The following is a 27,029-nucleotide window of genomic DNA, read 5'->3' as shown; positions in this document are numbered from 1 at the left end:
ATGTGTGGTAGTACAATTATCTCCATGTCTCGTCCTTTAATGGGCATCGGAGTGGCATAGTGACTATGATCGATGTAATGTACATGTATGAAGTCATTACGGTCGTAAGCGCTGTGCCTGTCACCTGTGTGATGGAGTTGACGACTCCCTCCGATTGCGTAGGTTTTCTCCCGTTGAAACGGTTTTCCTCCTACACTGACTTTCCAAGTTGCCATGTTAGGATAATTTTTGGAATGTGCAAGAATAAATAATTTTCAAAAGAAAATGATTTAAAGTAGCTTTTTTTCTTTACTAGCCTGGTGGTGCTCCGACACTTCAACTAGTATTAACTGGTGCCCCAATGATGAGATGTTCATCATGTGATACATTGAATGGGTTCGCTAGTATGAATCCAAGGTCTATCAGATGACCACAATCGTTGTATGGTTTACATTGAAATCACATTGAATGGTCTACAATCATTAGTATCAATCCATATTTCTCGGATCACCTAAATCACTTTCACATTGAATGGATACTGGTTTTTCACCAGTATGACTATGAATTCATATAGCCACAATCATTGGAGTTCATATTGAATGGTTTATCTCGTTAAGATGCTACAGGTCCTGAGAAGCAATAAACAATCAAAGATACTTGAGGACTATGATTTGCGGGACTATCTTTCACTTTACACCACCCATGCACTATGTTCACAATGTGCAGCTGATGTACGCCGTGGTCATCCCCATCTATTAATAGACTTCAGCCCATGTGACGTATTTACGACAAATACCAAAACGAGGCCTCACCACAGAATTGGGGAGCAATAGTATGATCAGCCAACACGCCGCTTTTACCCTCCGCCATCTTGGGCAGAAGAGCATCTTGAGGGTTTGTTTTTGTTGAGTGTTTTCTCGGCAAACGACTCACACCGTCAATCTGGAGAGGCTCCCTGAATATTTTCGGGACACAATGGACTGGTTTATGGGGTAGGTGCAGGATGCAACTCTTATCAAACTCACTTATATGTCTTGACAGCTGTGCAAAAAACACGTCCCTAAGCTCCTCCATGTTTCTAGTGCGTTTTGTGTACATCATGATGATCATGTACTGGTTGCATGTTAGGTTACAAAATGTACTTGTTGTTGTGTACAGACTTTGACACAGAGTTCATAAGCTAAGCCCTTCTTATTACGTCTTCAGCTGTCATGATATCACATATCAGCTGTTCCGTGCTTGTTCCACTTGAAATGATCTCCGAGGCCGAGGGCCAGGGCCTGGGAGATCATTTTTGTGTGACACAAGCGGTCTGAGACTGAGTTGGGGACGGACCGAATCGGCCTGTATTCGTTATGATGCCATCGTCATCGATGTCGATCACTCGATGATAAGATGATTGCGACGACAAGAGTTTACTTCACACAGTGTTTCATTTGTGTCGATATGTAATAGTGTCTTCTCGGCACCAACACTGGCAACAGGCTGTTGTTGGTGTGGTTTCACTTCACATCAAAATTGCAACAACAGAAAATGGGATATTTTCTTTGTCATTTCTTTGTCATTTTCTTTGTCATTTATCATTCTGAGAAGAGAATTATTGAATGTTTTTCTTTTGAATAAAATTTCTATCATGTAATGATGTATCTCGTCTTGAATAACTTGCTATTCTTATTGATTGTAAAGAGAATCTGCCAATCTGAGAAGGTCATGCCATCCTGTTATATGAAACCTGCCAATCCACTCAGCTCCAATCAGCTTAGCTTAGTCTATTTTGGGAACATTTCTCTCGCAATACAACACCTGTAGTAACTGCGATAACTGTAGCAAGAATATCAGTAGACTTGGTCAGATTGTGACTTGTGTATGATAAATTTGGAATTTATTTGGTTTGATAGTTTTTATCGTCCATGGTGTTGGGTTTGACACAGAATTTGACTTGTTCCTTTCCTACAATTGCAGAGAAGGCCCTAACGGACCATCTACATAAGTGTGGGGGCAGTTCACTCAGATTCTGTAGGTGCATAGATAAAGATGTTTGAGCGACTGGTGGAAACTTTGTACATGGAGGTGTACATGGACTCCAGCTCTCCCAGTTGGAGATCATTTTTGTGGTGTATTGTCTCTTGTGTTCTTTACACGGACTGGTGACATTCAAATGTCAAGTGTAATCCAATGTCTTGATTATCATGAATCAATATTAGGTATCACTTCATCAGGAAGTATACAAACTGTATGGTTTTTGGCTGACAAAATCCAATCATTTCACTCTGAAATCAAACTTCCAAAGGCATGAAAGGTTTTGCATACGAGTATTCATTCCTGGGCTGAATTCTCACTCTCAGCGTACATAAATTCATAAAAATGCTAAAGATGAATCCCAAATTTAGTTGTCTTCTTTGGCTGAGGTTGGAGGTTATATATTTTGATTTGACGTTGATCAATTCTGGACGTGATTTAAGGACATGGTCCCTTTGTCATGTTTTTTGTCAGGCCAAATATGTGAACAATATTTGGTAATAAACCATAATTTTTATTCATAGATAAAGTGGGCCATGCCATTTGCCAGCGTTCTGTCCTGAAAACTGCTTGGTTCTGGTAATTACATAGTCTGTTGTTGTGACTATGTTGCACCAGTCAAGGCTCTTCCTCTGGTGTTGGTGTTGCACAAAAAAGTTACAAATACTAGCAGTTAGCACGAGTCAACCGGTTGAAGAATTCTTGAAGTTAAAGGTTGTAGATTTGATGTCAGATTTTTGATTGCACATTCATCAATAGCAGGTATAACAGTTGGGTCGATACAATTATCTGTATTCAAAGACATTGGTTGTGGGAATACCAACCGTATATTGCAATGTTGCTTGATGCGTTGGCTGCTCAGAATTTACTCCCCTCGTAAAACAGTTTCCAATCCTCTTCCTTGTTGCTGCATCACTCGGTCATTGTACATGTACCCGGTAGGTCACCAATATAAAGAAAATAAAATGGAATTCTGTTTATTGTGTAAAGGCAGTGGAATGAATAACATGTTGGTCCGCAACATAGGGGTGGATAGGGGTGGATATTATTTAGTCGGAGGTCAGTACAGTGGGCATTGCTGGCAATCTATGAATATTTTGCAGTCTATTGTCTGTGGTTATCTGGGCATCGGGTCAATCAGTCTTGGAAGAGTTTCCTCGCAAATCATCAATATATCACTGACATAATGATATCTTGTTAGATCTCATACTCATAGCTTTTGGCTATTCACCCCATCAAGTGTGTTTAACCCCAAACAAAAATATTTGTATTAAAATCCAAAGGAATGTTGGCTTTTCTGAAAGGCTTTATTATAAAAAGTGTTGCTTTTATAAATCTTGCTACTGCTTATTTTGGCAATATGCCTTTATGTTTTTGCAATTCCCCTTTAATAGCATATCTGACCTAGACTGTGATACACAATGTCATAAATGTTTATATTTTCTGGTTGGTTGACATCTAGGTTTTGGTGTTAAAAAACAACGAACATATATGTACCTGGGTAACTTGTTCTGTGAACAAAATGGAAACCAGGCAATCCTGACTGACCCATCCCACATATCCCAGGGCAGCAGCTGGAGGTGGGGGCATCCACACCTCCATAAAATTGGTGATAATTGTTTAGTGTTTTTCAGTTTCTCTCAAGCAGCATACAGTAGAACCTCTCTATGAAGGACACCCTCGGGACTGACAAGTGCTGTCCTTAATAGAGAGGTATCCTGATTAGAGAGGTCAAATTGAATGGAAACAACCAATTTGGGACCAAAACTAGTGTCCTTAATAGTGAGGTTGTCCTTAATAGAAAGGTGTCCGCTAAGGGAGGTTCCACTGTATCTTTTCTGGGGCATTTTCATAATAGAACCACCCAGTCCTGAATACATGTAGTGTGCTTTATACTACAGAAGAACAGTTTGATTCAAAAACCAATTAAGGTTAGCTAATCTCTCTTGATCGAAGTGGGCATTTCTGCTGATGACACAGCAAAAACCCACGTATGAGGTTGCCTTGGCTACCAAGGAATCTTCCATTAAATCTGCCGGAGATGGCGAAATATGGAAAGTATGATATATGAGGACAATTCAGGTTACAGATCTGGACATGTCCTTTATTAGATGTAGCTGAAGGAAATGTGGTCTCGGACTTGATGCCGTGAACTGCTCCTGCCCTGGGAGATTATGTGATGGGCTGTGTGGCAAACATGTATGTTGCCAGTTAGTGGTTATGGCTGTACTTTGGCGCCAATATGGGGTATTTTGGCATGTGTGTATTGTGTCACGTGTCATCAGCCAGGGTGGGGGAGAAGTCAATCAAGAGTTGAGTTACAATTCTCACTTGGGTGGGGTCTTTTGCGCGCTGTGCAAAGGCCTCTTGTACAATGGTACAAATGTTATGTCTAGTTCTGACTCGGAGGATGTGGCAAGTACGTGTAGATTGACTTGCTAATGTCAAAAGCAGTCATGACTGTGGATCTTCGGAGGAAAACCTGTAAACCAGTTACCTTGCACGACCGCCGACCGTTCTCGAGTTCAATTTTGATCATCCAACCACTGTGAAGTAACACGTGGATGGGACACTCCAATCAAAGTGTAAATGAAGCAGGAGCTGGACCTGTCAATATCGGCATTGCCGTGCGTTTCCGAACCATCGCATGGAATCGATAGAGATGATTAGGATTCTATTATTTATACTTGGGTGTACTGCTGTGTAGAATAAGTAGGAAACATAGAGTCCTCGGCTGGGATCAAGGAATGTTTCTTATTCAAAGACCTTGCCCTTGACACTGAGTATTTAGACCTTCTGTGGCCGAACTGAAAGACAAGTCGCAACTGACATGGAACCTTCTGCAATGCGACCCAGCACCTAGCTTGCTTGGTAAATTCATATATGTGGGCGCCAGTTGTAAGCTAGGCTTTGTATAAACATCATGATGTGCTAATCTTTGCTTGTGTCTTGTCATAAACTGAAGAGTTGTTCTCCATCATTAGATTTCTATCATACCGAGTCCCTTAGGTCACCTCCATTCTCTTCAATACATGGACATCCTCTATTAGTATCACATTCAACAGAAAACCTAGCTAAGGTGTGGCCAGTAGCAAGTTCTCAAAAATTGGGAATCGATTCCCTGCGTGATCTAGATACACATGATGGCAGTGTTTGTCTACCATTAATCTTTGAACAATTGATTTCTGCAACGCAGCATCATCCGACACCCCTGATCTATAACGAAGCTGTATACAACTGCTATGTTGCAATTCTTGTTAGGATAATCCGAAGGCGAGCTGTATTGTACGGCATTGTCATCAAGGAAAGAGTAAAGTTGAGTGATATTTACTACTATATTTCAAAATAGCATCATAAGGTTGGCTTGTAGACACAATACATTGTAAATGGCAGTATAGCTGTAGAGTTACTAGGTTTCAGCTAGCTTTAATTGTGGTGTAGGAAAATAGTACAACCCTGTTGTTGTGGTGTAGGAAAATAGTACAACCCTGTTGTTGTGGCATGTCTGACAGGACATGCTGTTCAGAAGACATACGCAATAGGAATTACAAAAAATTAAATTTGGAAAGAGGTGTTGTTGATGTCTGAAGAACTAAGTTTGCTTTATCTTCACACGTGCTCCAGGTTTGTTATTCTTAGTAAGGGCAAAAGTCATCCCTTACTAAGTCTTTGTTGGAATTGATAAAGTCTCCAAATCGGGTAGCGGCCATGTTTACTAAGCCAACACTCCTACTACTCCGACATATTACAAGATATTAACCATTCTTGCGTCTGCCCTGATCAATCACTCCTGTCACATCAGCTTCTTTCATCAAGTCAGCAACAGTTGCCAAGGGGCAACATCAATATCATGACCAAAACAATCTGGTTTGGTCCTGTTCACATACCCTGTGACACTCCATCAATTGAAGCCAGGAAGCATGGAAATGGAAGGAATGGTTGGTTGATCATAATGCTTTGTTATTCAACCATAAATACATGATAACATGTAAACATGTAAATGAAGGGCCATACTCAGTCATGCTCCTTTCCAAGTACATCACATAAAGTGGGTGATTACCACACCAGCTGAAAACAATGAAGCATGGGATGAGAACTGTTCAACTAAATGTTGGCTCTTGGAAGGAGCAATCCTAACTGTAGATCATTGCAAACTGAAAAATTGAACTTGAAGGGATCAAATGCTTTTTTCTGAGAAATGTTGTGTTGATCAGTGCATTTCGCTCAATTATTTAAACACCTGGCCCTCTCACAATATTAACATATGAAATGTTGTGGGGCTTGTTCCGTTATGAAGGAATTTCAACTGACGAATATGCCTGTGCTGATAATGTTCACACCTGGCTTCATCAGTTTGTTACAGAGTTGTTATCAAAATTCACAGAGGAACTAGATATGCAAGAGACCGGGATGACACAAATGTCATTCTGTCGACTGAGATGATGGATTCATGACATCGGAAGTCCAGTCTCGTAGATTTGAATCACCCTTTCCTACTGGATGATGATGGACTTCATTTTGTGTGTCCGGTTGTTTTTCATGTAAGTTTTGCCAAGGTTTCTGCTTACAGTTTCACATTTCTCTCTAAAAGAATGAAAGAAGTTTCTTAGTGAATGCCCTCAGATCAGAGGTCTGCTAATGGACCAAGAACAGAGTCAAAGTGACATGAAGTGAGTTGATTGTTTCGCCCGCAGGATTATCATCTTCTCATCAGTTTTCATCAGGCTGTCGAGCAAAGGCGTCGGTAGACTCAGCTATTTCTTTTTTTGAGAAGATCATTAATTAGGATCAGATCTCAGGAGATTCTAGCTGATGTTGCTTAATGGTTTTCTTCTTTCGTTATTTTCTTGAGGTGCAGTTTTGATGGATACAAGTGTAGCAATCGTGAAGTTCACTTTCTTGTTCCAAGAAGGCTTGGATGAGGAAAGGGTTCTGTGTCCTTGACTGTTGTATGTGGTCGCTAACTTTTATCCAGTTTTGATGCGGCTTTGAATTGACTCCATTGATGACAACTGCCTCAGCAAGATTCGTGGGTAACGCATTTCTGTGCCTTTCCTCCTGTCTCGCTATGGACGGAGATGACATTTACCCGTGCCAGACGTTGCATTCGTATCAACCATGCACTCCCGATGTTGTCGGCAGCCAATTATGACTTTTAAGCCCTGTGGCGTCTTCACCCTGAAGAACAACTCGTGGAAATGGAATATCGATCATCCAGTTTTGCATCGATCCAAGACGCATTTCGCTCCTGATAGAGAATCAGATAATAATCCTCTGTCAAAAGGCGTGGGTCGATTTCAGCAGAAACAGTTCATCATTATTTGTTGTCTATCACCATGATTGTGTTTCTTTCAATATGCTTTTAGTATTGGATTTGATACTTGTTGCCAAGCAACTGTTCTGATCACTTCTGGGTGTGATGGGCTGTTTGTTGGGATGGGTTTCTCAGTTGTAGCGAGACAGGGATCATATCAATTTGAGACATGCATATAAATTTGCATATAGCTTCAAATTTCTATTAGTCTATACCAATATGGAAGAACCAAGAATGTCTTTTGTTTCAAAAAATGTTTATTTTGAATGCTTTTGTACTATATTGGCCTTCTTCTTCTCTTTTCATATTCGATTCATCTCCACATTGATGTCAACAGGTGAGTGTTTGAAGTTTGTTTGATCTGCCTCAGGAATGCTTCCTTTCTTATTAGAGAATTACAGAGAAAGAATAGCATGGCGAAGGTTTCAAGGAAGAGCCTTCTCCTTGATTGAGAATTCACTCTTAAAATCCTACTAATAGGTTGGTCTGGCCAAGCAATCGAAACCTGGACTCGACTGTTTTGTAATAATCTATTCACAGATATCTGTTCAATTAAACAAAATTTCTCATTGCAGTTTTATCTTTCTTGTTGATTGATCATGGAATCCTGCCAACCTGCAGCAGATGCAGCTCTGCAAACAACTGCTGTGCATACACCCAATATAGATTGATTGCTTTCGCTTTAAAACAGTCAATATTGTGGATTACTATTTTTTAAGATGATTAATTTTATAGTCAAATGAACTGCTGTTTTAAGCGAGCATATCATGAGCTGGGTTTGAGCTGATATCTGTGTAGAAGACAGGCTTGTAACATGTAAATTGTAATGTGATGGAGTTGGGTCGGGCTTGGGTCGACCACATTGACTGGTTGGTCCTGGATACAGGTCTGGATGACCGCCTGGATGACCGCCTGGATGACCGCCTGAATCACCTCCAACAGTGCTGCTTGGGCTGGGTTTGGGTTCATGACATGATCATTGAACAATTTAATTCGGTCGAGTCAAAGATCACAGTTTAGTCCACTCCCATCCAGGACCAGCCACTATATCAGACCTCGGACAACTTGATCAATCTGCATATCCATTTACATAAGTATAGATCTTGTCAATTGTGCTAAGATAACCAGCTGGCCATCTGCTGCCAACACAGCAGTTTCTAAGCCTATGAACAGTACTTCAGGCCTGGGGAATGTACTGGATTCATCGTTTGGCCAGTCATCTGAGGACTTCAAGTGTGGGCTCTCTCAGCAGTACGGGGTAATTGAATTCCTTAGGTTTGGCTTTTTGAAGTGAGTTTGTTGAACAGACAAGCTGGCCTTCCCTCATAGAAAACGTTTTGAGCCGTTTGGACACAACAACCATGACAGGTTTTGGATACCACATCTGTTCAGGTTTGTATTCAGGTAGTTCTAGGTGTGAATATCATAGTGGTGTGGGTCACTCGGTGACGTCATTTGGAGCTGAAGTTGGGAGGCAGGCCACCCAGCAGGCTGATTGACTTAGTGACTGTCTTCTTTAGGAAATGGTCTACTGTGGGTTGGACATCTCCCAAAAGCGATGATCATCTGTCAACCGTGATCAGCAAATGTCTTGTCTTTGGAACTGATCACTGATAACACAGCCACCACATTCTGATTGACATTCAAGATAATGTTGCTAAAAATGGCGTAGATATCGACAGTTTGATGTGTATATTTTTCACCCCCCTCCACCACGAGTACCAGGCCGATCCTTTGATTGACGTTTGTCCTCGACATTTTCAGTGGTTGTGGCCATTGGCTTGTTTCATCCCTGTGTCGCTTCACAGATCTCATTGGGCTCGGAGATGGGTACGTACATGACTGTTTCACTTCTGTCCTTGGACACGGTGGAAGCTACAATTGTGATGCACGTTCTTCCTCTGAGTTTTGTTTCTTCTGTCCCTGCTGGCCTGGCGGATATGCTACTGGTTAGGTGGGACATTCAGCTGCTGTCAGGCACCTTCCCTGGGGGGGGGGGGTTCAATGGGTACGATATGTTTTGTCAGCCATGCAGTTTGTCCTCCCCTGGTTGAAGGTTCCGGGACATAACTTGATACTCCCCAATCTCTTGTTTCACTATATTTCCACTTTGAATTAGTGGTTTGGTATTGGCTTCAAATCATCCAATAGAATGGACAAATTCTTACTAATGATATGATGGGGAACAGTCTTATCCGCATACCTCCTACAGACCAGTCCTCGCCCACCACACAGCTGTCCTCCGTTATCATTGCAAACCATGGATAATGATGTGAAGCAAAATCAATGTGGTGTCCAACGTGGCATACGTCCATGTCGGTTCATGTTGCACACTCTTGCTAATGAAGCTTCATTTGATGTGACAGAAGCCTTGGTTTGAGTGCAGAAGGGTATATAGTGTGGGTGCGCTTCCTTGGAGAGTGTGTGCCTCCTATGGTCACCCATTCCAGCACTGAAAAGGAATGCTGACTGCGAAGATTTTACGTTGCAAATCTTTGAGGTACATGTAATGGTCATGGGTGATGCGTGCAGGATGTGCTAGGCTGTCCCAAACGTGTACAACTAAGAGCTATTTACAAAACAGAAGATGACCACGTTCTGTCTCTGGTGTCCCTTGTCTATGATTGATTCGTGATAATATGTATTGATACTTCTCCATACTTCTCCATACTAATCAACAAACCGGTCTGTTGACTTGGTTACGTTGTACAGCGTAGTATCGAGCTGGTTATGAAGAGCTACGTTTTAATCATCTCGGCTGCTATGTACCGTTTGTTTCTCCGGGCTAATCAACTCTTGAGAGATGCTGCTGACACATGTTGATATTTCAGTGTAAGGCTTTCCAGCTCAGCAGTCTGAATTCTTCAAGTGTTTTGTCAGATTCAGAACATCTTGTTGTATCACTTTGATGTTTAAGACAGACAACTCGGCTAACACCCTGTGAACAAATACAATAAGCAAGTTATTTTCCAGTTGGAATTGTCCCTGTTTCACATTTGGCATTTCAAATTGGCAATATAGTCTTACATTCTGCTATATTCCTGTGCCGTATCATATTGATGCAGGCACAACATGATTACTGAGCATAATTCAATAAATTGTATCCATCAGCGCATGCCACGATTCAGATGGCAATAATGGATTAGTTGAACCAAGCATGTCTACCTGATTTGCATTTGATCATTCACTCATTCTGTCAGGAACTGAATTACCGTAAGGTAAAATGGGGAAAAGCTAGTCCTTCCATTTTGGTCTATTTTCTAAGATTGAAGGAGCCATCTTCTCTTCAGCTGTCGTCTTGAGTTAGGCTTCTATCTGTTACTCCTTCGACTATTGGTGGAAGTCCTTTGAGTTCGCATGCCGTTTGTCATTTCCAATAAGTGTGACCACCTTCGTTGCCATCATGATGGTATCCATCCATTTTGATTTATATCTGAAGAATGATGTCCTTGGTGAGACCTGCAGCGAGACTCAAGATGGCCATTTCGGATTTGACTCCAAAAGTCAAGCTGTGCTCCTCCAATTTGAGCACAATAATGAGCAAATTAGTGAAAAATTGCCCGTGTCTCCTCTTGACCCCCAAGGCTTTGACATCACTCAGACACTCCTCCCTAGGGTTTGAGCTGCTACCAAACACTGGGAATCTGGTTGGTACAGCATGTCTGTTAGTAAGACGGGTTAAAACAGTGTTTGGAAGAACAAATACACTTGTAAGGTATTGTCTCTGTAGAGATAGCTTAGAGCAGTGAAAGAGCCTTGTCAATAACAAACAAGACAGGATGTGTACATGTACTTGTTTGGCTGCATCTTCAGCTGGAGGCGAGATGTTGGCATCTCTCCTTTGAAGGAGAAGTGCAGGAGAACCTTTTAAAGTGCCCCGGAGGCTCATACAGTTAATCATACTGATATAGACTGCCTCCGTTGTGCCTGGAGTGGACGTTGAATTTGAAATGACTGCCATTGCAAGAGCAGAGGAGAGGTCCAGAGGGGCTAGCTGAGCTAGAGTCAAGTTGTGGTACAGTAGCTTCCTTGGTTCAGTATTCGGTTGTAGTACCTTTAATAGTAAAGTGGCATCTCAGCAATCCTGATTTGGTTCCAGTTCCTTCAACTGACATCAGCCAGCAATGCCATTTCTCTAATCTGAATTGCATGCCAATTAAACCCCACTCCCACTGCTGAACTAAATGAACTCATTAAGGAATGATTATGTGTCATCCATCATTCAGATGATAGCAATGTCTGATTCTACGATCAATTTGAACTGATCAGATCAACTAGCAACGCAAGATGGTAGAATAAATTGGTGCCATTGAGCTCAAGTCCAGAAACAAAAATTTCAGAGTGAATGGTTGTGTTTTTAGGACTAGGAGCACTTTGTTGATTACACAAGCTCACTATGCATTTTCTGTCACATCATCTCTGCTCTCAGCTTGTGATTCATTTCATAAGCCACCCCTGGAGTAGAAAATGTGATTAGCACATCCCGGTCCAGCATTGCGGTAGATCAAAGCCTAATCCAGGTTCCACGTATTGATTTTGACATTCCGCATTTTCAATATCGGCACTTCAGCATGAATATCCTTAGGACATCTCCCTGAAGACCTTGTGGGAAACGTGGGAGAGTCTTGTTGCCTAGCAGCAGCAAACTCCTTGGTTTCCATTGTCTGGGGAGACAAAGGAACAATGCTGCACTCATTGATGCTATGCTTTTATGACCCTGGATGTTGATCGAGAATGAGATGTTCAAGAGAGGACTCTTTTTTTACCATCTCAGAACATGTGACTTCTTCAACAGAACTGAAGCCAGGCTCACCTTTGATCTGGAGGTGACAGTTTAAACAGTCATGGAATGCTTGCACTGCAGGAAATATTACTTGCAGTTCAGCAGATCAGATTCATCAGTCTGTTGGTGGGTAGATTTTCAGTTACTCAAAATCTATATAGATGGCAGCACTATTGAGTTTGTGGTTGGTTTCTTTATGATTGATCAAAGGGAAAGCCACTGTTCTTTCCACATCTGCAACAATCACCCAGTGGTGGTCTCAAATCACTTTCATTGGGACACATGGTAAAGGACAGTTCTTCTTGAGCTGCAACCTCGATGAATTCTCAAATCACATTCATTGGGAGGGTTGGCAACTGTGAATGTTCGTGTTGATGGGGTTTGTCACACTTTTAACGATATGAAAGAGCTGTCTTACAAAGGTCTGAGAGGATGAGTCTCATTTATTTAAAAAAGCAGTGCACAAAAGACGTGCTTCAATCTCAGACTTGAGGGCAGGGTACGATCATCAGACATGAGGGCAGGGTACGATCATGACTTGTGTTTGGGAAAATGTTGAGGAAAGAACAGCCCAGCTGGTTGAGTCATTTTGCGGCACTGGAGGCATCACAGTTGCCGTTTGCAAGAGACAATAGCATTTTGAGGGACTAAGTGGGACCATGTGAGTCACTCTGAAACCTGTTGCTGAAGGACCCACCCAGCAGGGTGTATCCTTGAGTTGATTTATAACAGTTCCCCAAGGGGTTTTGAGTATGTCGTCCTTTTGTTTGGTTTGCTCTCAACCATGACACTCAATCCCCCCACAACCATGACACTCAATCCCTTTAACAGATTTCAAGCTTAACCTGACTAGACAACACATACAGTGTCTGTACATGTGTGTGTGAAATCATCAACGCTTGTTGGCATGAAATCAATAAATCAAATACTTATTGGTTTGCTTCACCCCAAGTTTACACATGTTATGCAGGCCTACATTGATTTACACAAGGGGTTGATGCATGTGATTTATGCTGACATATGATACAATATGTATGCGCTGGACATTAAACAGGCCTACAGTGAGCAGGCATTATCCAGGCTGTAGAAATGTCTAAGCCAATCAACAGCCTGCTAGGCCTTGTTATGGAAATAGACTGGCTCACCTGATGTGGTGTGATAGAACGAGGTCAGAATACAGGTGGTGTGGATCAGATGTCTGCCTGCTCAGGGAAAGCTTTGAAAATATTGACACAAATAATAGTTTTCAGGCTAAAATCCTTTATGGAGTTTTTGTTAAAGTGAAGACACCCTGTCTGAAAGCACTCTAAACTTCCAGATTCCTCACTCACCAGTAGTGCTCACTGTTGGTGCTGATTGGTGTCCTTCACCCTATGGTGTCCATGGTCTTTCATTGTCTTTAGGAGGTTCTGGATGTGACCTCTGAATTGGGACACCTGACCATTGGGACAGCATGGGTGTCCCCATCCTATTGGTGACCAAGTCTAGTTCCATTCACTTATAGCCAATAGGAAGCATCAAATACTCTGACTTGTGTGTTGAAATAAGGTATGACATCATCACCTGCACCACCTGGCCTTGAGCTTTCAAAACAACCTGACCTCATGGCAGCTTTTATTTATAGTCTATTGTGAATCATCAAACGAGGGAACTACTATAAAGAAGAAAAGCATATGTCATGCATGGTTTCTGATTCATAGATCGGCTGTTTTTGTGACTTTTTATGTTGTGTTGTGATAATCCTCTGATATCTCGATGGAAGTTGGCGTTGCACAGATGGGTCGCGGAGCAGTAAATACATTCATGAAGCATGGTCGGAACTCGGCGTTGTACATATTCAACTTCTGGTGAGCATCATCTATTTCTTTCATCATGTTGATCTTTCTTATGTCTAGTGTGAGATTTGATGAACGTTATGATATTTTCTTATGTCTAGTGTGACCAACATTACAGATTGTTTCAGACCTGTAAGATGTGTTTAACTCCTCAGGCCTAAGATGTGTTTAACTCTTCAGGCCTTGTCTTTGATGCTGTCTCCTCTTTCGCTGATTTTCATCGTTAGCTGTGTATTTCAGGGCCTGTGTGTCCCCCTCCCCCCCCCCCCTAACACCTAGTAACTGGTTTTGTTCAAACTAAGTCCAGCTATCAAGTGTTGCTGCCTACTACATGAGGTGGCTATGATGATTAGATCAATTCTTTCTGCATACCAACTCAACGTTGTGAATGAAACATCGACTTTCCTCGATTCATAATTCATTGATGCCGGTAATTCAGACGCTCGGCCATATGTTCCTGTTAGACTGTTTGGGAGTGCCTGAAACATGGCAACTCAAGTTCAACCACCAGTTGCACCTGTCTAGCATTGTGGGAAGGGGAAGAGCACTTGTGTCCAAATATCTTCTCAAGGCAGTGCAGATGACCTAACTCAAATCTTCCAGAGGCCTACCTGTTGTATTGTTGATAGAGTAGTAGTCCAATTTGATACATGACCTCTGAGAATGAAGCATCTCCATACACCTCTTGCCTTGGTTAGCTACCTGCTTGTGCTAGGCCTTCTCTCCTCTCATTCAAGTTTGGCAAAGGCCTTGCCTTGACCTAATAATAGGTTTACAGGTACCTAGAAAAGTAGTCTACTTCAGACACCTGTGATGCTGTCGGTTCAGTGACTTCTGGTAGGCTTCCAACAAGGAACAGTTCGGGATGTGCAGACACTGCATGCACTGTCTTTTTGGTGGACTACAGTGAAAATGGCAAAAATCTTATCTGTTTTGTCGAGGGAATGAAACTACCTGAACTGGTGTTCAAAGTGAAACAAAATTTGACATGAGTGACATTAAAAAAAACAGGTGACAGTGATCACGATACTATGGTAGGTACCGTGATAATGATAAATATGATAATTGATTGATCATTTTGTGTGTTACCTAACTGATTGATTTGACAGATGTCAATTATCCTATTATAGGTTAAGGCATCAAAGCAGTTATTATCGAAGGAGGTCAAATATGAGGTGTTATCGGGGAGTAACGTGACTGAAGGTGGCGTAATGAGGATCATGAGGGGAGAGATGTGTCAACTGACACCATAAGGGAGGTTCTTGTATCGACTTGGTCATCATTGGATGGCTGTATTGGCTACAGTTGGCAACCCATGAGTCTGGGACACCACCTATTCGTTCTTGCCAGTACATACTATCGTATTGGTTTGTATCAATACGGTTTGAAATGGTTACCACATTGACATGTATGACTTGTGTGCGGTTCAGGCTGATGGCAGTGGCACTGTTGAACTAGTCTGACTCTCGCTGTATGACAGCTTGTATATTAGTAACTTCCTGCCATCCTGGCCTTCATTTATCTAAAATATATCTCTCACACCATCTCCCTTCATGCAACCCTGATCTCGAAGCCCTTGTTCTTGCGCGCAGATTTCGCAACATCCGGGAAAAGAACAAATTAAGAATTCCCTCCAGGACTGTGCCACATTTGGAACAAAAGAAAGTAGCGATTGATATCTCTGAGGTAGATTCGTATGGAGACTATTTTCACACCTCCTTTGTGATGTCCTCAGCAGTTTGTCAAACTCCACTTATCATTTTGATAATGCAGCTAATTGAATGTCAAGGGGGCAGGTGTGCCCCAAAGCAATCGGTGAAAGTTGCTAAAAAAAGTGACAGGGATTGCCCACCTCTGCCTTGTTGCCTGGTCTTTGTCCTTCGCAGAAAGACAGCCAAGTTTTGGATAATCATGAAGCAGTCATCAGGGTGGAACAGGCACTTGACAATTTGCCTAATTTGACTCCAGGGCCCGAAGATTTTTATACAGTGTCGATTAAGTCCTGGGAAATATTTGCGGCTTCAAAAAGGAAAATAAGTGCCATTCCCTGCAAAATTGTGGGCTCTTTTCATCTACTTTAAATGCCAATATGACCAACCTGACTCCTTGACCCTGCCATTTCATGGCTGGCTGTTTAATTTTAAGTAATGTATCTAAACATTGCATAGTTATGTAGCGGTTTGGCTGTACCATGTTATTAGCCTTCGGTCTTTTACTGATCTGACGTCTTACAATGTAGTTTCCAATTAAGCCTACCCTTATTGGCCCTGCTATCAGGCAGGAATGAATGGTCAGAGTCAACACTGGGATAAAGCACTAGGACTGTTGGTTATATTCTAATTATGAACATGATGAGTTGGATCAATATCGATATTCTTGGTCCTATAGTCGGCTATGGGCGCCGTCAGTGATGACATCCTCCCTATGGATCAGGCAGGAATGAATGGTCAGAGTCAACACTGGGATAAAGCACTAGGACTGTTGGTTATATTCTAATTATGAACATGATGAGTTGGATCAATATCGATATTCTTGGTCCTATAGTCGGCTATGGGCGCCGTCAGTGATGACATCCTCCCTATGCGAATATGTGACTCACTTTAGTGATGTAATTCTTTTTTGGGGGCTGATCAGATGATGACCATTCACCATCCATATTCATGGTGCACCACTTCCAGAGAAATGCCCAACAGTCATGGTTGGTCTTTGATTGCCTTTGGTCTACTAGGTGTGGTGTGTTAACCCATCTGTGAACAAGATTGTACCAAGATAAAGTCGTACACTCCTCCTTATCTGAGCAAATCTGCATCCAGTTCATCCAGTGATTCTAGTGTAGCTAAAGGTTTAACTTAGCACAGATGAAACAAGCAAGGTATTGCTTTTTTCTGCAGAAGAAATCTCCGTTGGCTGCAGTTGGGAAGAAAACCCCCGAGATTGTGTTGGTTTTGTAATGTTGGATCAATCTTTGCTGACATCACAAGTCCAATCAGCACAGACAAAGATTCAATCATCATGTTGTACTATTGTTGGAATCATCACAAAACCACCCAGATATGTCAGTATTGAACCCTAGATATTTAAGTGATTATTGTGATGAGTTTCCAGCTTGTCCAATGGCATGGTCAGTAAAATCTGGTGATCATTTCAATTCAGATTTGACAAATGAATGCGGGTTTAGTTGAGGTCACCATCATTGTTGCAGAATGACCTAGTGGCACAAGATATCCCAAGGATATGTCAAGACTCAGTGTGTTAATAGGTGACTGTGTCACTCTGTGTACAGAAATGGGATGAAATTTGGGCTACGTCATTCATTGTGAAGGTTATTTACATATTCTTCATCTGCATACTGCAAGTAATCCAGTCTTCTTGATGAAACTCTAATCTCAAAATCTTCATCATTACAGCTTCTCTCCAGAATGGCAGAAGTGTACTGTGAAGTGTTCATGTTGTTGACAGTTTTTCTCATGTTTATTGCTAACATTCTCAAAGAAATCTTCATAATGATGCTAACCATTCCGTCACATTGAACATGTTGAAGTGAAGCAATTCCCCGATATTCTGATGAGTTGCTATATACAGTCAACACTCAGAGTGGTATTGAAATGCCGAAATTACATTTTTCAAGTGCAAGTATGATGAGTTATATTAGCCATCGGGTTCAGTTGAAATGGCAGGCAACAGATGGTAGATGGTTTGCTTCGATATCTTTCAATAGTGGCTGGTGGTTGTTTCTTACTCAAGGGCTTTCTTGTTCAGTCAAAATGTCTTCGTGGCATGACTGATTTTCAATACAGCTAACAAGCCACATATTCACACAGTACCACTGCTCGTGTGTCCTTGGACCAGACACTTACTTTGGTTGACTGGCACTGTGTGTTGGAAATATTTTCGTTGAGCAAGGCACTTGTGTAAAACACTCTCTGGGGTGAACTGTACTCGACCTTCTTTTTTAAGGTGACTGCAATCTTTAAAAGGATAAAGACCCCTTTCTATTATGGCTGTATTGATTCGTTACACCCCCATGCCCGACTATATGCAAAAATAGCCTGTCAACACAGTCAACACACTCGTGGTCTTATGGAATATTCACCTTGTTTTCTGAGCTTATATCATTATTTGCAAAGTTGAATTGAATTCGCACTTGAGCCATGCTTGAGTACGGTACAATGGCTGGCCGTCTGCTTGATCACACACAGGCAGTACACTTGTTGACTGTGGTGTAGTTGGTGTGTGGCGATAGGGCTGTGCTTGTTCTGGTCTTCTAACGACATTGTGGCCGTTCAGGGAGCATGGTGATATTGAATGGATCCCTGGGCTATGAGGCAGACGTTGGCACTATTTCGATACTGGACGCCAGTTTCGTAAGTTATTACACTCAGTCCACCTAGAATTGCCGCATTGCAAAGGTAGACCTTTAGCCGTGTGTGTCACTGTATGTAGGCCTAGTGTGCTGCCTCATCAGACCGTTGGCTGCAGCAAGGGTCTTTTCCCGTACCTGCTACTCTACTCTACTCCATCGTGGTCCATGGGAGCGGTTTGGCCCCCAGAATACAGTCTCTGTGGGGCCCTATTCTAACTCAGATCGAAAATTGAGTAAGTCAAATCGAAGCCTGTATCAACTGTCATCAGTTCAGACTTTACGGACCGGCCCTTTGTGCCATGAGTTTGCAGATGGCACAAGCCTGACAGATGAATTGCCTGTTCAACCTGCAGTCGAGAATAACAATGTTTTATGGGCTCAAAATTGGCATTGCATCAAAGGATATTCTTCCAACCAAAATCATAATAAGGTGAGCTTAGACTGGGTTTCAACAGGCTAATGATATTCATAAAAGTAAGTTGTTCTATCAGAAAGGAGGCCTTTCGTGTTCAAACAGGTTGACCCAATAACAAAATCCCATTAAATTTACTGTGTATTTACTGTCCACAACTGGTGATGAGCATTATTTATCTGTTGTTGTGATTATGACGATATTGTTGTGAAGCAATTCGTCAGATACCAAATGCTCGCATGCGTGACATGAGCAATCTCAGTGTGATATCATCTTGTGGTGTAACAATATCACTCAAGGAATTTCCCAATCTATGATTCACTTTATCAAGGAAAATACAAAACACCACAGGAAACAAGTGTTAGGCGGCAGGACTTAAAGATGTCATCAGCTTTCATATCGATTGAAGGCGATGACGTCTTGTTTTGAATCTGTGCCAGGAACACGTCACAATATCTTTAAAGTCAGGTCTATTCAAAGATTTCTCCTCTGCATAGAAATGAAGAAGCAAGCTAACATGACTTGGCTCTTTCTGGAGCAGCTTATTCCATGTAGCCTTGCCTGGGGAAGGGCCAGCTCGACTTGGACCTCCAGGCCATTTCAAGTGGCCCTTTCATATTGTACTTGAAGTTGCGTAGCCAACTGCTAGAAAAATATTGCTCCTGGGTCTTCCAGAGCTGAATGTATTGCATGATCCTATACCAGCGGAGGACCATAGCCTATCTCTCTCAAGGTACTCAGGTGTACCTGCTACAAACATCTCAGATGCTCAGATGAACAGCCAACTGGAGTTAGTTGTTCACTGTGACAACAAGCCTTCAGAATTCTTTATCAATTTCTCCAAGGGCAACAGCAGAAGCATTCAAGCAAATCAGTTTCGTTTTGACTGAATCAAGTTCTACAAACAACACGCATTCTATCTGTTCAGACCTGTTATTGAGTGTTATTGACTGATAGACCTAGAAACTATGGGTGTGGTTGAGAGCGATATAGGCAATAGTGTGATATGATGGGTTGTAGAGTGCATGCGATTGATCTGTCAGATTAGATCCACATGCACACATGGATAGTTGCCGGGTTACTTTTGATGCACAGACTGACTAAATGATGGTACTCTGTGGACTTGTCAGGTAGCCCCTTGTTCTGTTTCTTCAGCTAGACCTATGCCAAGTTGTCAGCCTCAACCTCAAGTCAACCGAGGGCTTGATTGAGAGGTTAAAAGCTTGGGTCGGTTGTACTTCTGTGTTGTACAGAGTATCATCAAAGATTAGAACAGAACACAGTTCAAACTTACCACCTGTTTTATTTCAGTTGCTTATAGGAATTGCTGCCAATCTGAGAACTCCACATGATGATGCACAAACTTAGGAACAGCATTTTCTGTCAAGACAAAGTTGTCACCATTCTCTTCCAACATTCTAACACATTGTTTCGCTTTTCTCTCTTCAGGAAAGGGCGACGAAAAGACAAAGACTCGCCAACCCCCGCCCCTGAAGAATACAGACTTTACCTAGAAGACCAATATGTTCGTGATTCGTGTGTGTCGGACGGTGACCTCATAGAGTTAATCCACCAACCAAAGGGACTGTGTCATGATGAGTGGCTTGCAACACATAGTGAGTATAGATGAGGTGCTGACATGTGCTTTTCCACCTGACCATTCGTATAGGGACATCTGGGAACCCTAATCTAGAAGTGAAAAGCAGGAATCTTGTGACAATCCAGTGGCATCCTCAACTCTCACTCCAGACTGAAGATGTCAGATATGACACTGTGTCTAAGATCGGTCAGAATCAATCAAATTCAGACCGCAAATTCAAACATGAATTTGATCAAGAATGACAGCAGGAAGCCGCTCATTTCCGATGTTGTCTGCCTGCTTGATATGTCGCTGTCTGTTGAAAATAAGCTCCAAGACGTTGAAATGACTGCTGATTGAAACATTTAGAGAAGACGGAAATATGTGATTTGATCAACAAATGATGTCTTTGGCTCGTCGTAGCTGGCCACTCTCCAAGAACAATATTTGTGACTTGTGTCCTCTGGTGGGATTGTTATTCAACCCAGTCGTCTCCCCAAGTACAAACAATATCTTGTGGTTAGCTGTCTCAGACAACCTGTCAATCATCACTTAGGGACCAATTAACTTCATTTCTCCAGTCTCCAACAGCAAAGACTGTGTCTGTTAGACTTCTTTGATGCAGCTAGCACAGAGAATACGAAAGTGATACAGTGAAATTTGGCTAATTTCTCAACAGATTTAATCAGAAGCTGTTTCTGATTTGTTCTTGAGCGATATGTTGTGGCAGGTTAATGTTATCTTTATCTGATGAATTCAGGTGATGATTTCTACAGCATGGGCTCTCAGTTTTAGAAGTGATCCAAAATATTTTCTTTACAACCAGCTGAGTCATGTTTCAAAATATTATCATCATGTGTGACTAGTCAGACTGAGAACATCAAGGCCACAAGCTGATGCTTTAAAACTAGTTTTGTGTCATGTACCCAACAATGTACTTCAAGAGAAGGGACCCATGATATCCCAGGAGCAAGAGGTCCTAAGTTCCTTGGCCAACTTAGGACACCTGTGAGATACACCCCTTATAAATGGACACAGCTCTTATGAAACTATTAACACTATTATTTGCAGCTATCTCCTTCTTTGAACATATCAACCTCATGTATGGGACTATATCTGAGTATTGTACAGCGACGGGATGCACTGCCATGACAGCACCTTGTAATACGTAAGTACCATGGAGAGGTAATGCACCCTTCTCACTCACACTCATACTACGGATGAACTGTGTTGGAACTCATGGTGACACTATGACATGAAGTCTTCTGTGCCTGATCAACGAGAACTGAGTTGAAATGACTTGGTATGTAGAAGTGGGGTGGCGACATAACAAACATGTAACTCTGCTGATATAACTCAAGTATCTGACTGATTTCCTGGTACGTTACTGATATCAATAAGTTATCTTGATAAATGGAAATGGGGAAAATGTCATGGTGATCTTCCGTGTTCATTTTCTAGACACTACAGTTAAAAAAATGTTGGCGAAGTTTTATTGAACTTCTGTTTTAACTTTTCCAGACAATACTATTGGTTGGACGAAAAAGGCAAAAAATGTAAATGTGCTGCCCCTCAGTACGTGGACTATGTCATGACCTATATACAAAAGACAATTGCGGATGAATCGATCTTCCCAACCAAATATGGTACGTATGTAACTCTGGTCAAAGGTGTCCAGCATGTGATCTGAGGGTTTGGAGCCTCGATCTGATGGTTGGTGGGCCACCCAAGCTGCCCTGGCTGTAGGTGCTGTCTCATGATATTCAAGATTGGCTCTGTAAAAACATTTTGGAAGGGCGTCTTCATTAATGTTAGCTTTCATTCTGGTGACAAATATCCAGGCAGTGTTATCAATGAGGAAGACTCCTTGCTGGCCATATGAGCTTTCCCATGAAATGAAAATCATTACGAGATTGCTGACTGGGCTTTTTGTCAAGGTTCATGTTGTCATTAAATAACAGCATTCCCTTTAGAATCAACTGAAGTAGTAGGTGATCTGGGCTCATAGGTGCCTGGTTAACCCAGTTTATGTAGCTCTTTTTCTGACTCATTGAGACAACTCAAAATAACCCAACGACTCCACTTGAGGAACTCTGGTGTCCATCATCACGTGCTGCCATCTGTGTTCAATGTCTTTCAACAGATTTTCTGGGTCATTGTCCCAGATAGCTGCTAAATAATCTCTTGTCACTTGCAGGTCAAGTCTTCCCGTCAGACTTTGAGGCGATGGTCAAGAAGATTCATCGACTGTTATTCCATGTGTTAGCACATCTTTACCACGCTCACTTCAAGGAATTAGTCCAACTCAGTTTGCAAGGACATCTGAATATTCTCATGAAACACTTCATGATCTTTAACACGAAATTTAACCTCATTGACGAAAAGGATGTTGATATCTTAGACGATTTAACGCGAGTGTTGCTATCGAACCATAACACGTCAACGGAGGATAAAGAGAATAGTAAAACAAACCAGGACAATAGTAACGAAACATTGAAAGATGGCAAAGACGATAAGGACTCTAAGGAGTTGAAATCATGGTGGTGATGACGCTGTCTTTTAGTTTAGGGTTACTCAGGACGTTTGGAGGTTCATCGGGTGATGGAAGCTGGAATGCAATGTGAATGGTCAGCTGACCAATACATCGCTTCTCTTACCTTGGCGGCAGACCTTCTCGCAAGGAAACGCGGTTGTACGTTATGTGTTTGTTTTGAGGTTGTAAATTTCACTGATGTTTTTTGGGCATCACATTCAGCTGTACGTAAATAAACGTTGACAAAACCAACTTCGATCATCATGTCATATTTGATCAAGGTAGCTTTAAATGTTGATAAAAGAGTTGTTACATGTTATTTACCAGTTCCAGTGTGTTTAACGAGGACTGCTCCTATAATAGTGTGCTAATGAATCCTTCTCCTTCAAGAAAATATTGACCAATAATGCTGTGTACCTCTACCTCAAAGTGTAGTAATTATTTAGGCCTTTCCTTGAAATGATCTGCGCAAGTTGATAGTCATTGCAGCATGTGATAAGTGTGGTCTTCAGTTGAATGCCGGCCACATCTTCATGGTTTTAAGATGGGTAGGGACCAACTACACATAGATATGAATCGCTATCAGAACAATATGAGGAAATGTACCTCTGATGCCCAAGCTTTAGGTGTGACCTTGTTCAATTGACTGTTGAGTCATTCTGCACAGCTTTGTTAGTTACAATCGGAGCAATATTTAGATTGAAAGGGGAGTAGATGCATCAATGCCTTGTTGTAAAAGGGTTCAGAGTGCGAGTCACATTGATGTTTCTTGATGGTCCCTACATGGTAGGAGCAGGACCTAGCATTGCCCCTCTTTTCCTTCACCTTTTCCTCACACCGACAGAGCAGTAGCATGATTGAGGGAAGCCAAATCTAGCCAGTAATTTAGATGTAAGCTGGTTTGGCTTGACAATGACATCATCCTGCTTTGTGTTGTGATCACTGGATGCTATTTTGTAAACTATACACGATTGGCCAGGAGTCACAGGGTTATTTCTAACAGATGGCTTGATCGATGGTTGCTTTTCGCAGCCAGGTTTTCAATTTTTTGAACATCTGACCTAAGAAAGTGATTATCACCCGCTAGACGGGTCTCAATGCAACGTCCATTATCATGTATTTCTATCATGGCTATTCATGAACGGAAGCACTAATCAAGCTGACTGAGCATCTATATTTCCACCTCGGTGAAGAAGCTTTGAAAACACTCTGTGAACAGGAACTTGGAACATATTGAAAAGTACCCTAAATGCTTGCCGGGTGATAATCAGCTTAATTCTTTTCAGCTGTGCTGTGTCAACTGGTGGATAGTTGGTAGTTGCAGTCCAGCCAGACTTTTTTCAGCCAAGCTGTATAATGAGGTTATGCCCCCTCCCTTAATGTGCTTGGTGTTACTTGACTTTAACTTTAACTCATCCAGATGTTATGATGATTATATACGGTTGGGAATTCAACGTTCTATGTGATTTTATTCATTTAATGTGTATTTATTCAAGATTATGACCAGAGAGGTTTGGCAATGTCACGACTTTTGGTTATGTTAAGATCTGTATCTGGTATCCACTCAATATTTGAACACCAATGTCTAATAACTTCACAACGATTAACGGGTACTTAGATCAGTTGTGTCATTATGTACACTACAATATCATGCTGCAATGCATGGCACAGTATTAGTCTATCACTGCCAAATGTCACAGCACAGAAAGCCATGTTGAGCATGGTATGATCCGAAAGGAGGTAGCTGAAAGTGGGCATACGTTGGAAGTCTGATTCATAGTCAACTCTTGGGACATTACCAGACCTCTTCGTCATCCTAGATGTGAATAGTAATCATAATTTGTTTTAAAACCTCTCGTGAGAACATTTTGTCTGCTATGGTTAACCGCTATTACTGACAGTAAGTTATTCTGCTGTCGGAATTGTAAGTTGAAAGTGAGATTGTTTCCATTCTCATGATTTAGAGGGCAGGGAGGCAGGATGTTTTTTTCCAGTCGAGGGTATGAAGGCTGACTATATTTGGAAAGAATCAAGGGTTCTCTTGTCCATATGGCTCAGTATCAGTGTCTGCCATGACTGAAGAAATCCCATCTTGTCTTTCAGAACCATGCATTTTCTTTGTATTTAAAGATGATTAGATGTGCCATGTGGGATAACTATTGAAAGTATTGTGTAAATATACATGTATATATGTATTATGCAGGAGTTATAATAAGGCAGTTTTTGATGCTGCGTTGAGAGTGGTGGTCCTGACTGTCGAACTGCTGTGATGCCCCAAGATGTCACCCAGGGACTGAGTGAGATGTTTGACTAGGAGTGAGTTTATAGATGGAGACCGGGTCTCGGGCACCTGGGCCTATTTTGAACAACTACACCCTGATGGGGACAGTGGCGAAACATTGGGGGTGCCAAGTGGTATGACAGAGCAGCCACTAACTTGACCTAAGATGAACAAGAGGCATTGACCCTGTTGACAAACACGCAGCCTTGTATTTGGCATCCTTGTCATGTTATGTGGCAAACATTTTTCTCAGTCCGTCGAGGTGATGATGTATTTTCAGCGGTACCTTGGTACCTGCGATCTCTTGTGATAGCACCAGAATTATAGTAGAGGTGTAAAACGGTTTAGAATATTTATACTGTGCTGTATCTCATTCATGCTTTCGTTGAGGTGTTTGGAAAAAGTCCACAATTTCATTAAATATATAGAAGGATATTGCAATGAGAATCAGTTCAATTGTCAGACATGAATAGAACTGTTTGAGATGTTAATGCTGGATAGTGCTAAAGGTTTTTGTACAAACGTACTTACTTCTTGTTCAAAACCATTTCATTCGATATTAAGAAGTTCTCACCTTGGGTACTGAGGATTACTGGTACTTTGATCAATCACTGGTAGAAAGCAACCAGAAGTACTTAGATATTAAACTTCAAGAGGTGTTCGTACATTGTATATTTCTTTGCTTGTTTCTTACTTTCTTTGAAGTCTCTGGCGTTTGGGTCCATGACTGAAACGTTTCTTTTTCATTCTATGATCTAAAAAGGTAACATCAGCTGAGGAGGGTACTGTATCTGTAGATTGTTACCCGTTGAGATGTGGCCCCTACCTGCTCCATGTATTAGAGTGTTGGTCATGCTCTCGAGACCGTTTATTTCATTTCCATGCTGTGTATATGATTGACTCATTTTAAAAATCTTACATTTTCATCTTAATTTCATGTGCTGGTGAAGAATTTACATTTCAGATGTATCTGTTTATTGGTTTTCCTACTCTTTTTTATTCATGCACCATTGCCAGATTTGAAAACAATGATGGTCATAATGATAGTAATATATGACCTTGCTGATACCTGAACTGAATTCTCTGAATTCCCTGAAGTAGTTTGGTCATCTCAAGGACCTGATAGTTGTAATGCTAGTCCTAGCTGTCTAGGTGCTTCTCATGCTTTTCCGCTTTTATCGGTTAGGTATAGTTACCGAGATTGCTTTGGCTCTCTGCGAAGAAGGCACAAGGCCTATATTACCACACCATTCTTCTAAAACATGGAATGTTAGCTTGTTTGTGTTACCATGACATTTTGTTGTTGTTGTTATATATGTGTGGTTACCACAGCGACCAGTGGGGTTTGAAAGCTTCTCCATAAACTGGACATTCAGTTGGTGATGAGCCTGGAATACACTGCTGCACCCAGGTTGGAGTCGGCTGTCCACCAAGGACTACACCAGGGAATACAGAGCAGACGAGGACAACCACCTTGAACAAGGTGGCATCTGAGTATCAGACTTGTGGTTGGAACCTGGGGTCTATTGGCCATTTTGTGCTTCACAGCGCTGTATCACCAACTCCTGCAGGGGGACATATAATGGAGTGCCTCTGTGGAGACCTATGATAGTAAAAGTCATTGTCAAGTGCTTTGAGCCATACTCTGATCATGACATGTGCTGCACATGTACAACAGCCTCTGGTTTTCGACTGCAGACCTTATGCACCAAATCACATCCAAGTGCAATCACTGTTCCCATTGGTCTCTGTTGTAATTAATCAGCTAGCTAATTTGCCGTGTATTATGTAGTTCTCTTTGCTTGATGACATGTTCTGGATATCATTGGACACCATTGTAATTATGATGTAAATAAATCCCAAATGACATTGAACGAATTCTTCTGTCTTTTGATTTGTCAGTTGTCGTCAGTCGTCAGTGAAGATCCAGC

The 27,029-nt window shown here is 41.7% G+C and overlaps 1 protein-coding gene across 4 annotated transcripts; it reads left to right on the top strand.

The window, feature by feature from the left end:
* The first annotated feature begins 820 nt into the window (after positions 1–820).
* On the top strand, positions 821–26,972 carry LOC135492157 (MOB kinase activator 2-like). 4 transcript variants are annotated; one of them, XM_064778384.1, is made up of 6 exons: positions 8,471–8,704; positions 13,858–13,942; positions 20,155–20,321; positions 21,356–21,452; positions 21,806–21,930; positions 22,482–26,972. In XM_064778384.1, exons 1-6 carry the CDS (start codon positions 8,674–8,676, stop codon positions 22,829–22,831), a joined length of 855 nt encoding a protein of 284 aa, XP_064634454.1. In that variant the 5' UTR covers positions 8,471–8,673; the 3' UTR covers positions 22,832–26,972. The 4 variants fall into 4 exon arrangements, with proteins under 4 accessions (XP_064634459.1, XP_064634458.1, XP_064634454.1 ...); XM_064778389.1 differs by lacking the exons at positions 8,471–8,704; positions 13,858–13,942 and adding an exon at positions 821–971; XM_064778388.1 differs by lacking the exons at positions 8,471–8,704; positions 13,858–13,942 and adding an exon at positions 6,490–6,539.
* The last annotated feature ends 57 nt before the right edge of the window (positions 26,973–27,029 follow it).

This window comes from Lineus longissimus, chromosome 8 (genome assembly GCF_910592395.1).
Source record: "Lineus longissimus chromosome 8, tnLinLong1.2, whole genome shotgun sequence".
NCBI lineage: Eukaryota > Metazoa > Nemertea > Pilidiophora > Heteronemertea > Lineidae > Lineus > Lineus longissimus.
This window is presented reverse-complemented; position numbering and strand designations above follow the sequence as displayed.